We start from the raw sequence: 18,407 nt of genomic DNA on the forward strand, positions 1-18,407 counted from the left end.
TATCCTGTCTACCTGAGCCACCTCTTTCAGTGACCCATGCACTTGTACCCCCAGGTTCCCAACTCTCCCCAGGGATCTACCATTCCTGGTGTGACTTCCCAAAATGCAGCATCTCACACTTACCTGAATTGAAAGGGATATCAGGAAGTGATGAAGGAAAATGTAACTTAGAAAGCAGTATTATCTTTTATCACATTATTTCTTTATTGGAATAATTTATTCCTCCGGTCAATGGCTATATCAGTAGATCTAGCATTGTAATATATAGTCTGACCTTCCTGAATTTTCAGAGGCTGCTTCTGTGATATTAACATTGTTTAGGATATTTCCTACATCATGAGGTGGAGAGAATTGTGAAATGTGCTGCCTTGGTTGTTTTGCACTAATGTCTTGAAGTTTGATACAACAGTGCTTGAAATATTCTTCTGAAGTATTTGCTGCAACACTTTAAAAAGTGTTTAGATTTGGATCTGTAGTAAGTGATCTGGTTATGCATATTGCAGTAAACATGATCTCATGTGGCTTGTATCAAATGTTTTATAAGTGGTATGTGAGGAACTTCTGTATAAATCGAATGTATGTTTTTCTGAGTTGCTTGTGTCTCATAATATATCAACCTACACCGTGTTAGATTTGAGAGCGTGCCTCACAAGAACATATATTATTCAACAATTGATTAAGAAATTGATCAATTAATAATAAGGAGAAATAGGAGATGGTTAGGGGCAGAAAATAGGAGATTATGCTGGTTTGGGAAATGGGGAAGGAAAACATTTTGGAATATATAAAAAAAAATCCCAGCAGAATCAATTTACTACTGAACTACAAAAGAGGAGTGTGGATTGTTACAGGAAGGGTCCATTATAAATAAGGATATAGGAATGTAAAGGACAATTCATAAACAAATTCTGCAGACACCGGAAATCTTGAGAAATGCAGGAGCTACGCAGCAAGTCAGGCAGCATCTATGGAACTGAATGAACAGTTGATGTTTTGGCTGAGAGCCTTCATCAGGGTTGGAAAGGGAAGGGACCGGTTAGGATTGGAAGATGAGGAAGAAATACAAGCTGGCAGGTGAATGGCGAGACCTGGTGAGGGGAAATGTGGGTGGGTGGGGGGGGGGGAGGAGGATGAATTACAGATCTGAGACGTTTTAGATGGGTGAGGTAAAGGACTGAAAAAAAAGCGGGACTCTTATAGGAGAGGAGAGTGGACCATGGAAGAAAGGGAAGAAGGAGGGAAACCAGAGAAAGTGACATGTTCTAAAGTCAGAAATTAAGTTTAGTAGTTGGGAAACTAAAGTGGGTTTGAGATTTATTTTTAGTATATTGTGTGTTCTATTTAAGTTTGCTATTAAATGATTGTACCAGAACCTCTAGAAGTTCAGAGAAGGATGTCATTGTTTCAGTTCCCTACTTGTTGCCAGTGGCATTGTGAGTGAGATAACTTTGTGCACTTGCTATTGTTCTGAAGTAATGTTAGGAAGCAGCGTTGAGAGACAATGTCACCTTTGATGAAGAGTCCAGAATTGATCAGGGAAGCTTTAGCAAACATTAGGTCAATGATTGGTTTAAATTCTAAAAGCAATACGAATCCAGTGACTTGTAAGGTACTCCAGTTGTTTTTCTTTTTCAGAAGTTTATGAACAAATGCAAGTCTTTACTTCCTTACTTCCATCTGCATTTTTCCTCCATATAAAGGAAAAGGCTACTGAAGTTTCAGTAAGTAGTTGAATAGGATCCTATTTGTGTGTAATTTTGACCATGAATTATGGCTGAATTATTAAAACATGTTTGATTGCTTATAGTATTGCAGTACTTATGTGTGGGGGATGACTTTCAACCCACCCTGCATTGTTCATTTCTAAAGTACTCTAATGCATCTAAAATCGTGTAGGCCAAACAGACGATAAGAGCTAACTAGTAGCAAGAAACCTGGCCTGTTCCATTTCATGGAATCACTGTGGAGGACTTGAACTGGAGAAAAGTTCTTTGTGCTCAACTGGGCTGGAAGTTGTAACTTCTATTGAATAATATCCATGCATTTGTAGTGGTCCTGCTGGTTCTCATCGTGATCGGGAGCCGGAGGAGAGGACCACTTAATCTGCAGAGGCAGATTTTCAAAAGGGGTTTCCACTCAAACGTGATACCTGCTGTGGGCTGAGGTCCCCACCTGTTCTCCACCCCCACAACAGTGTGTGTGTCACTCTGCCTCGTAACGGTCCTTAAGTAACTGCTTTTCAAATCTCAAGGAAAGGAAACAGATAAATGCGTGGCATACATGAAGAGCTTCAAGGTATGTTGTTGAGGAGAGAGTAATTAATTTCTCTGAGTAGGGAGCAGCAGGTTTCCCTGATGTAGTGGAACTGATGGCTTGGACATGTGACACATGAGATCCCTGGTGTCCATCAGGAACAGGAACCCTAGAGTGGCCATCAGCATTCAGGGTCATTTGCTCCTTGAATGGTCAAATAAATTCCAACACAGTCCATGGCATTTCAGCTGCTTGTAGATATTTTGGAATATTTGAAATATAAAATTTTAAGTTTGTATGGTGGTGTTATCTCTTTACAGTTAGTTCTGTGTTGCTCCAGATTTCAGATTATCTTTTGCTGAACAGAAGTGATTATCCACAAGATGTGATGAGTGCAGATTACGTTACCAATGAGTTCCTGCAAGCAGCTGATGAAAGCCAAGCTAGGCTCACGTCTGTTGACTTGCTAGCACTGACAAGGCTTCTTAGAAATGTTGCCGAACTGGATTTTGAGACGGAAGCAAATAATTCAAAAGCAGTTTTGAGCTTGGCTACTAACTATGTTAAATTGGCAAGCAAAGTCATTGATGCCAAATGTTCCACGGAATGGCTCATAATATCTGAGGTGAGAATGTTTAATTTTATTATACTGCAAAACTTAATAAAATATTTAATTATCGTAATAATGATGTGTCTAGTGAAATCCACCAATAAAACAAATATGAATCAAAAATGTATTTAAGACCATAAAAGGAAGTGACAAGTGGAGGAGCAGAATTAGGCCATTTGGCTTATCCAGTTTGCTTTGCCATTTGATCAAGGCTTATTTATCCTATCTCTCAACTCTGTTCTCCTGCCTTCTCTCTGTGACTTTTGACGCCCTGACTAATCAAGACGCCATAAGCCTCTGCTTTAAATATACCCAATGACTTGGCCTCTAAGCCCTCTGTAGCAACAGATTCACCACCCTCTGGCTGAAGAAATTCTTCTCATTTCTGTTCTAAAAGGACATCCTTGTATTGAGTCTGTGCTCTCTGGCCCTGAACTCTGTTCCTGTAAGACATGGGAGCAGGATTAAGCCTTCTGCCATTCGACCATGACCGGTTTACTTCTCCCTCTCGCTCCCATTCTCCTGTATTCTCCCTGTAACTTTTGATGCTCTCACTAATCAGCTACCTATCAGTCTCTAATTTAGCTATACCCTATGACTTGGCCTGAACAGCTGTCTGTGGCAATGAATTCCACAAATTATATGCCTTCTGGTCTCTCTGGTCCTAGACTCCTAGACTCTCCCATTATTTGAAACATATTCTCTACCCTCACTCTCTGGGCCTTTCTCTTTTCAGCTTCAAAGACATTTCATCTGTGCTCCCACCTCCTATCACTACCCCCTCACCATCTAACCACACTTCTAAACTGTAGTGAGTATAGACCCAGAGCCACTGAACACTTCCCGTACATTAATTGTTCCAATTCCCAGGATCATTCTCCTATAACTCCTCTGGACCCTCTCAAATGCCAGCACATTCTCCCTTACATGTAGGGCCCAAAACTGCTCACAATAGTCCAAATGTGGTATGACTAATGCCTTTTAAAGTCGCAACATTGCATTCTTGTTTTTATATTCCCATCCTCTCAAACTGAATGCTAACATTGCATTTGACTTCCTTACTGCTGACTCAGCCTGCAAGTTAATCTTTAGGGAATCCTGCACAAAGGCACCCAAGTCCTGATTTTTGGATTTTCTCTCAGTTTTGAAAATAGTCTTTGCCTTTATTCCTTCCACCGAAGTGCATCTCCATGCACATCCCTACACTATATTTCAGCTGCACTTTTTTGCCCATTCTCCTAACCTGTCCAACAGGGAGTCTGTTTTCCTCAACAGTACCGGACCCTCCACCTATTTTGTATCATCTGCAAATCTGGCCACAAAGGCATCAATTCTGTTATCCAGATAATTAATATAAAATGTTAAAGTAGTGGACCCAACATTGACCACTAGTCACTGGCAGCTAGCCAGAAAAGGCCCCTTTTAATCACACATTTTGCCTTTTGCTAGTCAGCTAATCTTCTAACCATGCTAGTATCTTTCCTGTAATACTATTGGGCTCTTATTTTGTTTAGGCTCATGTTTGGTTTTTTAGCAAAATCCTTCTGAAAATCCAAGTAACCAACATCCTCTGACTCTCATTTGTCCATCTTGCTTATAATTTCAGAATTTACTATCACTGCATATGTTGTGAAATTTGTTAATTTTACAGCAGCAGTACAATGAAATATGTAGATAATAAATAAATATGGAGAAAAAAATTTCCAGCAGATTTTTCAGGCAAGTTCTTCCCCCCTATGGAAACCATGGTGACTCTGGCTAATTTGATCATTTCTTCAAAATAGCCCAAAACCTCATCCTTAATAATGTACACTTAACATCTTGCCAACCACTGAAGTCAGGCTAACTGGCCAATTATTTCCTGTATTTTGTCTTAGATAAAACTCTGAAATGGAAAATATGCATTCCTTGAGTATTTTTTTGCTGAAGGAATAATGGGCAAATAGAAACTATGACTTGAATCAGGCTATACTGTAGCCAAAGTTGGTTTAGTTCATAGTAGTTTATTTTTGGCAAATGTACTGCTATGCAAACTTAACTGTAAATCATGCAAATCCAGGTTTCTTTGCAAATTTTGCATGAAACTGTTATCGTTTAACGTTTATAATTTGAAAATGGAATGGCTAGTTCACTTTTTTACATTTTGTGGCTCAAAGGGATTTGATGGCCCACCCTGTATTGGAACTTCAATGAATTCTAGAAGCATTGTTCACAAGTGGATGCGTTGAAGGAAATGCTTATGATGTGACTTTTGATCTTGCAGGTGATCCCTGGTCCATATGTCATAATTCAAAGTATTGATATGCTGACTGAAAAACTTTCTAGTATTCTGCTTTCAATTGAACCAAGTATTGTCCTGTCAACAGAAAATATAGGTAAGGATTGTGTTGTGCTTTGCTGATGTTGAAGATTGAGTTCATTCTGGCTACATATGTAATTTCTGGAGAGAAGTGTTGGTGGTTTCAGGATCTTGGTTGAGCTGATGTTAGAAAAAATCCTGATTGCTTCTGATAACTTTAATTTTTCATTAACAAATTGATATAATACTAAATAAAATTATCTCAAGGTGATTCACCTTAGTGATTTGTAAGGAAGAGGCATGTATGGCCCAATATTACACAACATTTTATCTGCTAATGATCAAAGGGCAATTCAATATTTACAATGTATCTACAGTGCTTCCTTGTGAAGGTATATTTCACAACCCCTTCTTCATACCCACATTCCATTCACTCACAATGAATGTTAATCAGAATTGTCTGATTTTCAATTAAGCTCGAGGAACCTATTGTCCTGAGCTGCATTTTGAATGTAATCTATAGTCCACGTTCAGGTCTGGAGATTGGTTGCTGAAGTTAATATTTTGCTATATAATCTAACTCCAGAATATTCTCTAACATTCCTCTTCTTTGGCATCCTGAACAAAAATAAATTTGTACCAGGAAAAGTTAATCTCAAGGAGGATCTAGGGCAACAGAAATGTTCTGCTTTGGAACCTTCCCAATTACTCTATGTGCATCTACATCTCCACCATCATCCCTAATGGCCACCTACAAGACACTAAGCAGAGAGATTGTTCCTAAAATTTGACCAACAGTCTTTAACATGCAGCTAATGTCATTTGCATGCCTGTTGCCCCCTTTCCTGCTGGCTGATTGTAGTGTAATCACGTTCTTCATCTTCACCCCTTCATTCCCTGATAGCTTAAACTCTTCAGTGGCTATCGGCAGTTACTCTCTGGTCAGGGGCACTAGCAGGGTAAATGTTTCAGCCTCACCAGCCCTCTCATCGATGTCCAGGAGGGGTTGGAATGACCGCAAGAACCTCTCCTCAGCTGCCACCCCTTCTGGTCTGTCCAGTTGCTTGTTGGCCCAGCCACTGAAAGGGCCCAGCTCATTTGTATTTGCTCCCCATTCAGGCTGGGGTGACTGTCCTCAGGTGCTGTGTGTGTTCAACTTCTTTCCTCCTCAGTCTGCCATGCTATTGAAGATGTGGAACCTGATGTAACTCGGACCCTTTCCCATCTATCTCCCCAATATTTTTTCTATTCTATGCTGTACAACTGATCATCTGCTTTCAGCATCTGGCCTCCATTGCAGAGTACTGTTACCATTATATTTGAACATGTTATTCACGGCTTGCTGCCACGCTCTCGCTCTGTGCTCTGCCTTTGCATTTGCTGTAGGTCTGCTTCCACTGAGTGTGGTCAGGTCTGAAGTAGCCGGCTGGTGCTCATCACTTGGGTTCTCTGCTATGGCACTGTTGCCAGGTACACTCCATCTCTTTCTCTTGCTACACCTGTCCCTATACCTCCTCTCTTACCACCATTCAGTCCTTCCAGGTGAGGCAACGCTTCACTTGTGAGTCTGTTGGGGTAATCTATTGCATCTGGTGCTCCCGGTGCGGCATCCTCTACATTGGCGAGAACCGACACAGATTGGGGGAACGTTTCATCGAGCACCTTGGCTCCGTCCACCACAGCAGACAGGATCTCCCGGTTGCCACCCACTTCAACTCTGCTTCACATTCCCATTCGGATATGTCCAACCATGGCCTCCTCTACTGCCATGATGAGGCCAAACTCAGGTTGGAGGAGCAACACCTCATATACCGTCTGGGTAGTCTCCAGCCCCTTGGTACGAACATCGAATTCTCCGACTTCCGGTAATTCCCTCCCTCTCCCTTCCCCCATCCCACTTTCACTCTGCCTCCTCTTCTAGCTGCCTATCACTTCTCTCATGATTACGCCTTCTTCTACTACCTATAGTGCTTTCCCCTTACATTCCTTCTTTACCTTTTTTGCCTATCCCCTCCCTGCTTCCCCTCCCCCACCCCTTGATCTTTGGTTTTTAACCTGACACCCACCAGCCTTTTCCTTCCCACCCTCCCCACACCTTCTTTATGGGGCCCCTGCCCCCTCCCTTTTCAGTCCTGACAGAGGGTCTCGGCCCAAAACGTTGACTGCTCATTTCCACGGATGCTGCCCGACCTGCTGAGTTCCTCCAGCTTGTTTGTACATGTTGCTTATCTCTTTCTCTGTCTGAGAGGGGTGTGTTGTACGGTTTAACCTGAGTCCAGTGTTTCCACTGGCCGCCTTGCCTGGACTGTGCCCCAGCACAGGCGCTGTTTGTCCGCAGCATTACCCGTGGTTATGTCCACCTGGGAGTGAAACCTGTCCTTTCAACCAGCTCTCTTACCACGTCTTGGTCACCTGGCTCTGGGAGGACTACCTTCTCTCCCTCTGGCTCTCTCTGATCAGCAATATGTTACTGCTGCTTTGCCCCATCCCTCAATGTGTTACCCTGGTTCCAGTAACTTCACATCTCTATGTAATCTTACTAAATTGGCAGTTGTAGTTTCTTCTAGGTCTTCTGTTGCCCTGCTCACACCGGTGTCTGGCCGCTCGTTCCCTTTACTGTGGTAAGCCTTCACTTTAGTCACTGCTACCCCATCAGGCAGCTGCATTACTTCTAGCAGCTCCTGACTCTGCTTGCCATCTACTCTTGGGACCTCCTGATGTGATTCCCAGACATCGCCCTGCCTCTGCCCCCTGCTTGGGACTGCTCTCTCTCTGTGGGCCGTGTTAGCTGCTTTGCAAGTCACACATGTTCGCTGTCCCTGTCTTGTCCATGTATTCTCCTTTTCCTGAGTCTATGATAGCACCTGCCTTACTCAGTGTGTCTATCCCAGGATAGTACCTCCATTGTTTGGTCCACCCAGAAACCTACAGGAAGCTGCACTCCCTCAATCTCAAGTACCTGGGGCTGAAGTCTCTCTGCCCTCAGTGTTTCACCTCCTGCATTGGTAATATAAATCGCCTGTGCAGCTGTGGACAAGAGTAGATCAGTTATCAATACTAACAATCCTGCCTCCAGTGATGCTTCACATTGTTAGCCTCCTAACAAACTTCTTGTGTACATCTGTGGGTGACCTCCACTAGCAATGGAGGCCAGACGTCTGTTTGACCTCACCAGCTCCATATTCTGAGAGAGGGCGCTGCTGTAGATCCTGCCGCGATCTTCCCACTTTCCTCATCGTTCAGGGCACTGCCTCCAGCCATGGCCTGAGAAGCCACCGCTGTAGCACATCATTTCCTTTACCCTCCCATGTCCTTGCTATGCCCCAGCTGCTGGCACACAAAGCAAAGCAAGCTCTTGGTGATGTCTCAGCAGCTACATTCACTACAGCCACTTTACAACTTCTCTCTCCTCCGCTCTGTCTCACTGGCTCATGACACTGTTGATCCCACCACTATCCCCAAACCTAAAACCTCTTGGAGGGCTGAGCACAGGCTCATGACTCACTGGCTCACTGGCTCATGACACTGCTGATCCCACCACTATCCCCAAACCTAAAACCTCCTGGAGGGCTGAGCACTGGCCTTCCGTCTGTGTTTTCAGGAAGACTGGGTCATCCCTCCCTGGATTATCCAACCCGGAATACTCATATGCTCGATGTCTGTGCTCTGCATAATCTAAGGCAGGCCTGTCAGCTTTCTGAACCACAAACATTCTCATTTCCCAATTACTTTCAGCTCCTCCCAGTCGCTGCCTCACTTCCCCTTTAAGAAGTGATATCCCTCTTCCTGGTAGTTGCCCCTGTACCATCCCACACTCCCTGGGCCATACTGTCCCGCTTATTCCTTGGGCACTTCATTTTTATCAACATGCGGGTATCTTCAGGGTGCATCTGGTGAATTTCAATCATTACCTTGAGCTTGTGGCAGAATTCTGCACTCTTGGAGGTGACCCAAATTGACGAGAGAGAGAAAAGGGAGGGAATAAATAAATAAGGGATGGGGTAAGAAGGGGAGGGCCATTAATGGAAGTTAGAGAAATCAATGTTCATGCCATCAGGTTGGAGGCTATCCAGTTGGAATATAAGGTGTTGTTCCTCCAACCTGAGTGTGGCTTTATCTTGACAGTAGAGGAGGCTGTGGATAGACATATCAGAATGGGAATGGGACGTGGAATTAAAATATATGACCAGTGGACCCATGTTTTTTCTCTCTCTCTGCCCATCACTCTGCCTGTTCTCCATCTCCCTCTGGTGTTCCCCTCCCCCTTTCTTTCTCCCTAGGCCTCCCGTCCCATGATCCTTTCCGTTCTCCAGCTCTGAATCCCTTTTGCCAAACACCTTTCCAGTTCTTATCCTCAACCCCTCCCCCTCGTCTTCTCCTATCATTTTGGATTTCCCCCTCCCCCCTCTCAAATTTCTTACTATCTTTTCTTTCAGTAAGTCCTGACGAAGGGTCTCAGCCCGAAACGTTGACTATAGATGCTGCCTGGCCTGCTGTGTTCCACCAGCATTTTGTGTGTGTTGCTTGAATTTCCAGCATCTGCAGATTTCCTCATGTTCATGTGTGGCACCTTGTCAAAGGCCTTCTGAAAATCCAAATACACAACATCAACCAATTCTCATTTGTCTGTCCTGCAAAGAATTCCAACAGATTTACAAGGCAAGATTTTCCCCTGAGGAAACCATGCTGTCCACAGCCTATTTTATCTTGTGCCTCCAAGTACCCTGGGACCTCATCTTTAATAATCAACTCCAACATCTTCCCAACCACTGAGGTCAGAATAGTTTCCTTTTTTCTGTCTCTCTCTCTTCTTGAAGAGTGGAGTGTAAGTTCTTCTGGAACCATTCCAGAACCTAACGAATATTGAAAGATCCCTCCACAATTTCTACAGTCACCTCTTTCAGAACCCTGGGGTATACATCATCTGGCCTTGGTGACCTATCTACCTTCAGACCTTTCAGTTTCCTGAGAACCTTCTCTTTAGTAATGGTAACCTTACACACTTCAAGACCTCTGACACCTGGAATTTCCATGATACTACTGGTATCTTCCAGAGTAACTCCTTGCACATTTCCTTGCCCCCACTACTACCTTTCCAGCATAGTTTTCCAGTGATCTAATATCCACTGTCACTCTCTTTTACATTTTATGTATCTGTAAAAACTTTTGATATCCTCTTGAATATTATTGGCTAGCTTGCATTTGTATTCCATCTTTCCCCTAATGACTTTTTAGTTGCCTTCTGTTGGTATTTGAAAGTTTCCCAATCTACTAACTTCCCACTAATTTTTGCTGGATTATATGTCCTTCTTTGGCTTTGACTTCACTTGTTAGCCACAGTTGTATCATCTTTCCTTCAGAATACTTCTTCCTCTTTGGGATGTATATATCCTGTGCCTTCCGAATTGCTTCCAGAAATTCCAGCCATTGCTGCTCTGCCGTCATCCCCGCCAGTGTTCTTTTCCAATCAATTCTGGCCAACTCCTCTCTCATGTCTCTATAATTCCTTTTACTCCACTGTAATACTGATACATCTGACTTTAGCTTCTCCTTCTCACATTTCAGGGTGAATTCGATCATATTATGATCACTTTCCCCTAAGGGTTCTTTTACCTTAAGCTCTCTGATCAATTCTGGCTCATTGCACAACACACAATCCAGAATAGCTAATCCCCTAGTGAGCTCAATCATGCGCTATGCTAAAAAGCCATCCCATAGGCATTCTAGACATTCCCCATCCTGGAATCAAGCACCAACCTGATTTTCCCGATCTATCTGCATAGTGAAATCCCCCATTACCTAGTCCTTTTGGCATGCCATTTTTATGTCCCATTGTACTTTAAGGTCTTTTAAGAGACTCTTAGATAGGTACCTGGAGCTCAGAAAAATACAGGCCAAGCAATAGGGTAATTGTAGGCAGCTTCTAGAATAGGTTACATGGTCAGCACAACATTGTGGGCCAAAGGGCCTGTAATGTGCTTTAGATTCTGTTCTATATTCCATGCCACCTCTTTCTGATGATTTGATTTCAGTTTTTACCTATAGATCAATGCCGTCCCCTCTGTCTACCTGCCTGTCCTTTTAACATTAAGCTCCTTCCTATAATCTTCCTTCAGCCCTGGTTCAGTGATGCTTAAAATATCATACGAGACAATCTGCAACTGTGCTACAAATTCATCGACCTCATTTCGTATTCTGAGGCCATTCAATTATAACTCCTTTAGTCCTGTATTCATCCTTTAAAGTTGCAACTCATCCTGTTGACTGCAATTTTACCCTATCACCAGCCTCTCCTCACTACACATTGCCTCTGTAAGCCTGCTACCTCATCTTCGACACTATCATCTGCCTTTCCTACGATACTTATTGTGTTGAAATATATGCAGCTCAGGACACTAATTGCACCATGACTGGTACAAGTTAAACAGTACATACTTAAAACCACGGGGTATGTACTCTGCAATCTGCTACTTGTGTGCCTCTAAACTCATAATGCCTGTTGCATTCCTTTGCATCTAACTGTTACACCAAGGTTACAGACATATTAAAACAGAACACATATAAATGCGTCTGCCAAAATACAGTTCCTGGAATGAGTATAAACTCCCCAATCTGGTATCCAAAACCATTGGTCACCTTCCTTTGCAACTGGTGGCCCCGTCTCACCAAATGAACACAGGAGTGTTTAGTCTTTTACATAAACACACATATCACACTACTTTCATATCTACTAGTTCAGCTCTCCACCATGTTCGTGGTAACTTGGATCCTGTAGCCACCGACCCAAACAAGTCTGAGTGTGCACAAATTTTAAAAATATTCACCTGCTTAGATTGCTGAGATGGCTGCCCACTTAATGGGCCACAAGAAGGTATCCTGGATGAGCCCCCAAATGTTGTAATGTGAATAAAGTCACCGGTGAGATACTGAACCTAGTGAACATGAAGTTGTTTATCCATCAAAAATGAGCAGCAGGCATTACATTGAGACCCTTTCGAGGAAGAGACCTGTTTGACCCAATATTACATGACAAAAAGATCAAAGGACAATTCTATATTGTCCTTATGAAGGGTCTCAGCCCGAAACATTGACTGATCATTTCCACGAATGCTGCCCAACCTGCAGAGTTCCTCCAGCATGTCATGCGTGTTGCTTTGACCCCAGCATCTGCAGTGTACTTTGTGTTCTATATTTACAATGTGTCTACAATGCTTCTTTTCAATTACATATGACTTTCACACCTCCTTCTTCACACCCATACTGTGGACAGCCAAAATGAACATTAATCAGTACTGTCTGGATTTTCTAGTTGTTCTTCACAACTCTACAAACCTATTGTCCAGTGCTGCATTTTAAATTTAATTTGCATTGCACGTTCAGGTTTAAAGGTTGGTTGTTGAAGTTAATAGTTTGCTACGTAACCTAACTCCAGAATACTCTCTAACACAGCATCCATCTCTTCCTTAGACTGAAGGGTTAGATTGAAGATTGGTATTATTCTCATTCCTAAAGGAGTTATACTTAATTACTTAAATTGACATATATAAACTGATCACTTCAATGATTGAATAGTACACAGTGGACATTGAAGGACATTTCCCACTGTTTAAAATGCCCTCATAAAGGCACAGCCATTTTATACAATGACTAGTATGGTCATGTACAAGAAAGCTGCCCGGTTCTGGTTTGTGTCGAATTATCAAATGTTCTCCGGTGTGCCAGGAGAGACTACAATTGACCTTGCTGAGCCTGCTTCTTGTTGGGTTTTGTGGAGGCAGAACCAGATGTTGGGACCATTTCACATATATAATGCCATGGAGGAGCTCCGGCCAAGGAGAGGTACAGCGCAGAAAGCCCCATGATGCATCTGCACTAATCCCATTGGCTTGCTTTACACTCGTAGCCTTCTGTGCCTTGTTAATTGAAGTGTCTGTCTGAATACCTGTTAAACATAGTTAACTGTATCTGATTCCTCTGACAGTAAGTTTCACATATCAGAATACTCCTTTCTCTCTTTTTAAACTCATGCTTTCTTGTTTTTGTTATCTTTACCACAGTAATACATTTTGACAATCAATCCATAATCTGTGCTTGTCATAAGCTTATATACTATCATGTTATCCCTCGGCCTCCTCCGCCAAGCCCAGCCTGGCCAATATCTCATATCTGTAGTCCTCCAATCCAGGAAGCAGACTGGAGAACCTTCTCTGTACTCTCTCCAGTGCCATCACACCTTTCCATTTGTGTGGTGATTAGACACCAACTGTGGACTAACCAATTTGCAACATAACTTCTCAACTCTTGTATTCTATGCTGAGTCTATGAAGGCAAAAATGCCATGTCTTCATCACCACCATATCCACATGTGATGTCGCTTTCAGGGAGTTGATCCCCAAGGTCACATCGACCTTCCTTAATGCCTTACCATTTACTCTATATGTTCGTTCCCTGTTTGACTTACCAGTATACAGTTGTCAGGATTAAATTGCAACTGCCAATGCTTTTCCCAGCTTTCCAACTGATCTATTTCCTGCTGTAGCCTTAGACAACTGCCTGCACTATCCACAATCCCAGCAATTTTCACGTCAACCATAACTATATATTCAAACATGCTATATTCACATCCAAATCATTAATATATATCAAAGACTGCAAAGGGTGCGGCACTGATCCCTCTGATACACTAATAGTCTCAGAATTCCAATAAAAGAAATCCTTCCATTACTACCCTTTTGATGTCTCCTAGCATCAAAATAAATTTTGGATCGACTTCGGTAGTTCTCCTTGGATGCCAAGTGCCTTAACCTTCTGGATTGGCCTATAATGTGGAACAATATCAAATCTTTTACTCATGTACTGCAGAGTCCTTTTATACTGCCCTGCGTTCATCAGTCTCCTTTGCTACCTTCTTCAAAAATTCAGTAAAATTAGTGAGACAGGATTTCCCCTGCACAAAGCCAGGCTAGCTATCTCCACCCAGAAATCAGGGAAGAGTACATTGTTAGTCTGGAGTAATTATATATTAAGCTGGAGGTGGTACATGTTCTGGAGTGAATAAGAATGATAAATTGCCAGAACCGGATATAATCTATCCCACTGTGCTATTGGAAACAAGAAGATTGCTGGGCTCTATTAAAAGTTTTTTTGCATCGAGTCACAGAACACCACAGCACAGAAACTACAGTCCATCTAGTCCTTTCAAAACAATTAATCTGCCAGTCCCATCGACCTGCACACGGGTCACAGTCCTCCACACTGCTCAGTCTCCTGCCTTCTCCCTGTAACCTTTGATGTCCTGACTAATCAAGAATCTCAACCTCCACTTTAAATGTACCCAATAACTTGACCTCCACAGCCATCTGTGGCAATGAATTCCACAGATTCTCCACCCTCCGGCTGAAGAGATTCCCCATCATCTCTGTTTTAAAGGGACATCCCTCTGTTCTGAGGCTGTGCCCTCTGATCCAGGACTCCACCACTATAGGAAACATGTTCTCCATGTCCAGTCTATTTAGCCCTTTCAGTATTCAATTCTGTAGGTTTCGATGAGATTCGCTTCTTTCTTCTAAACCCCAGTGAGTACAGACTCTGAGCCATCAAATGCTCCTTTTCATCTCCTCTTTTTTTTAACCTTCCTTGTTCCGTATTAAACACTTCCTTTTAGCCTCTATGTTCATGAAGGGGCTCGCTTGATTGTAGTTGTCCTTTCAATTCACATGTATATATTTTGTTGATCAAGCCTTCGATTATCTGTGTCTGTGTTATCTTTTACTCCCTTCCTTAATGGAACATGATGTTCCTGAACATTTGCTAACACTCCTTTAAAAGAGACCCACTTGTCAGATGTTGTTTTGAACACAAGCATCTGCTTCTTGCTCTTACAAAATGATCCTTCCCACCATTTAGGACCTCAGCTTGAGGACAAATATTCTGGTTTTCTGTAACTACCTTGAAAGAAACAGAATTGTGGTAACTTTTTCCGAGTTCCCCAGGCGACATTTCTGCCACTGCCCTGTTCTATTTCCCAAGATGATGTTAAATACAACCTCTTCTCTGGCATGATTATTGATTTTTTTTGTAGGCTCAATTTTAAGCTTCTTATACTGAGGCAATCCCAGTCAATACTGGGAAAGTTACTGTCCTCCACTGCTATAATCCTATTGCTTCTATATCTTTCCGTGATCTGCCATTAATCCTGATTGTGATTTTGTTTTGTGTCAGAAATGATTGTGAGTAGATGTTGAGTAAAATCTGGACTGGAATTTGTTAGGGCATACTCACTCTCTAGCTCATGTTATAACAGTGGGGCATTTCGAAGATTTCTCAGCACCTCTGGGAATCAAAATCCAGAAAAGGGAGTTTAGGTAGGCTGGTGGGAGGAAAAGTAGATAGCATTTTGCATAAATTTCCTGATTTCACCTTGTAGATGTGCAGATGAAAGCAAGTCATTTGTCTGGTTTGGAAAATGGTCTTATTTACAAACCAACATGTCTTTCTGCTCGGGATCGAGTGGATGAAGTCCGAGTTCCTGGTTCGGAGATATCTAGGCTCTTCACATCAGGTAAGTGATACTGAAAATCTCGATCCAAATCTCATGTGGTATTTTAATCATCTTTGTAAGAGATTCTTCCCATTGAGTGGCAACCATCTGGGGGAGGTGGGACCAGTATAAACAGGACGATCTGCACCTGGGCTGGACTGGAACCAATGTCCTAGGGGGAGCGTTTGCTACTCCTGTTCAGGAGGATTTAAACTAATGTGGCAGGGGGATGGGAACAAGTGCAGAGAGACAGAGGGGTGTAAAATGAGGGTCAAAGCAAAAAGTAGTAAGGTGAAAAGTAAAAGTGGCAGGCAAGCAAATCCAGGCAAAAAGGGCCACTTTTCAATATAATTGTATAAAGGCTAAGAGTGTTGTAAAAACAAGCCTGAAGGCTTTGTGTATCAATGGGAGGAGCATTCGTAACAAGGTGGATGAATTGAATGTGCAGATAGTTATTAATGAATATGATATAGTTGGGATCACAGAGACATGGCTCCAGGATGACCAAGGGTGGGAGCTCAACATCCAGGAATATTCAATATTCAGGAGGGATAGACAGGAAAGAAAAGGAGGTGGGGTAGCATTGCTGGTTAGAGAGGAGATCAACGCAATAGAAAGGAAGGACATTAGCCTGGAGGATGTGGAATCGATATGGGTAGAGCTGTATAACACTAAGGGGCAGAAAACGCTGGTGGGAGTTGTGTACAGGCCACCTAACAGTAGTAGTGAGGTTGGGGATGGCATTAAACAGGAAATTAGAAATGCGTGCAGTAAAGGAACAGTAGTTATAATGGGTGACTTCAATCTACATATAGTTTGGGTGAACCAAATTGGTAAGGGTGCTGAGGAAGAGGATTCCTTCGAATGCATGCGGGATGGTTTTCTGAACCAACATGTCGAGGAACCAACTAGAGAGCAGGCCATTCTAGATTGGGTATTGAGCAATGAGGAAGAGCTAGTTAGTAAACTTGTCGTGCAAGGCCCCTTGGGTAAGAGTGACCATAATATGGTGGAATTCTTCATTAAGATGGAGAGTAACATAGTTAATTCAGAAACAAAGGTTCTGAACTTAAAGAAGGGTAACTTTGAAGGTATGAGACGTGAATTAGCTAAGATAGACTGGCAAATGATACTTAAAGGGTTGACGGTGGACATGCAATGGCAAGCATTTAAAGATTGCATGGATGAACTACAACAATTGTTCATCCCAGTTTGGCAAAAGAATAAACCAGGGAAGGTAGTGCACCCGTGGCTGACGAGGGAAATTAGGGATAGTATCAAGTCCAAAGAAGAAACATATAAATTAGCAAAAAAAAAGCAGCATACCTGAGGACTGGGAGAAATTCAGAGACCAGCAGAGGAGGACAAAGGGCTTAATTAGGAAAGGGAAAAAAGATTATGAGAGAAAGCTGGCAGGGAACATAAAAACTGACTGTAAAAGCTTTTATAGATATGTGAAAAGAAAAACATTGGTCAAGACAAATGTAGGTCCCTTACAGTCAGAAACAGGTGAATTGATCATAGGGAACAAAGACATGGCAGACCAATTGAATAACTACTTTGGTTCTGTCTTCACTAAGGAGGACATAAATAATCTTGAGGAAATAGTAAGGGACCGAGGGTCTAGTGAGATGGAGGAACTGAGAGAAATACATGTTAGTAGGGAAGTGGTGTTAGGTAAATTGAAGGGATTAAAGGCAGATAAGTCCCCAGGGCCAGATGGTCTGCATCCCAGAGTGCTTAAGGAAGTAGCCCAAGAAATAGTGGATGCATTAGTGATAATTTTTCAAAACTCTTTAGATTCTGGATTAGTTCCTGAGGATTGGAGGGTGGCTAATGTAACCCCACTTTTTAAAAAAGGAGGGAGAGAGAAACCGGGGAATTATAGACCGGTTAGTCTGACATCGGTGGTGGGGAAAATACTAGAGTCGGTTATCAAAGATGTGATAACAGCACATTTGGAAAGCGGTGAAATCATCGGACAAGGTCAGCATGGATTTGTGAAAGGAAAATCGTGTCTGACAAATCTTATAGAATTTTTTGAAGATGTAACTAGTAGAGTGGATAGAGGAGAGCCAGTGGATGTGGTATATTTAGATTTTCAAAAGGCTTTTGACAAGGTCCCACACAGGAGATTAGTGTGCAAGCTTAAAGCACACAGTATTGGGGGTATGGTATTGAGGTGGATAGAGAATTGGTTGGCAGACAGAAAGCAAAGAGTGGGAGTAAATGGGACCTTTTCAGAATGGCAGGCAGTGACTAGTGGGATACCACAAGGCTCAGTGCTGGGACCCTAGTTGTTTACAAGATATATTAATGGTTTAGACGAGGGAATTAAATGCAGCATCTCCAAGTTTGCGGATGGCACAAAGCTAGGCGGTGGTGTTAGCTGTGAGGAGGATGCAGGGTGACTTAGATAGGTTAGGTGAGTGGGCAAATTCATGGGAGATGCAATTTAATGTGGATAAATGTGAGGTTATCTACTTTGGTTGCAAGAACAGGAAAACATTATTATCTGAATGGTGGCCGATTAGGAAAAGGGGAGGTGCAACGAAACCTGGGTGTCATTGTACACCAGTCATTGAAGGTGGGCATGCAGGTACAGCAGGCGGTGAAAAAGGCAAATGGTATGTTGGCATTCATAGCAAAAGGATTTGAGTACAGGAGCAGGGTGGTTCTACTGCAATTGTACAAGGTGAGACCGC

At 42.6% G+C, this 18,407-nt stretch overlaps 1 protein-coding gene across 1 annotated transcript in view; it reads left to right on the forward strand.

Annotated features, from left to right (window-relative positions):
• LOC132401501 (adhesion G-protein coupled receptor D2) overlaps positions 1-18,407 on the forward strand; it is a 312,379-nt gene that overhangs the window by 12,399 nt on the left and 281,573 nt on the right. The window contains exons 7-10 of the mRNA XM_059983527.1: positions 1,636-1,721; positions 2,594-2,878; positions 5,127-5,238; positions 15,589-15,723. Of these exons, the coding sequence (XP_059839510.1) occupies positions 1,636-1,721; positions 2,594-2,878; positions 5,127-5,238; positions 15,589-15,723 (618 nt within the window). The remainder of the gene's footprint in view (positions 1-1,635; positions 1,722-2,593; positions 2,879-5,126; positions 5,239-15,588; positions 15,724-18,407) is intronic.

The sequence above is a fragment of the Hypanus sabinus genome, chromosome 11, assembly GCF_030144855.1.
Source record: "Hypanus sabinus isolate sHypSab1 chromosome 11, sHypSab1.hap1, whole genome shotgun sequence".
In the NCBI taxonomy this organism is placed as follows: Eukaryota; Metazoa; Chordata; class Chondrichthyes; order Myliobatiformes; family Dasyatidae; genus Hypanus; species Hypanus sabinus.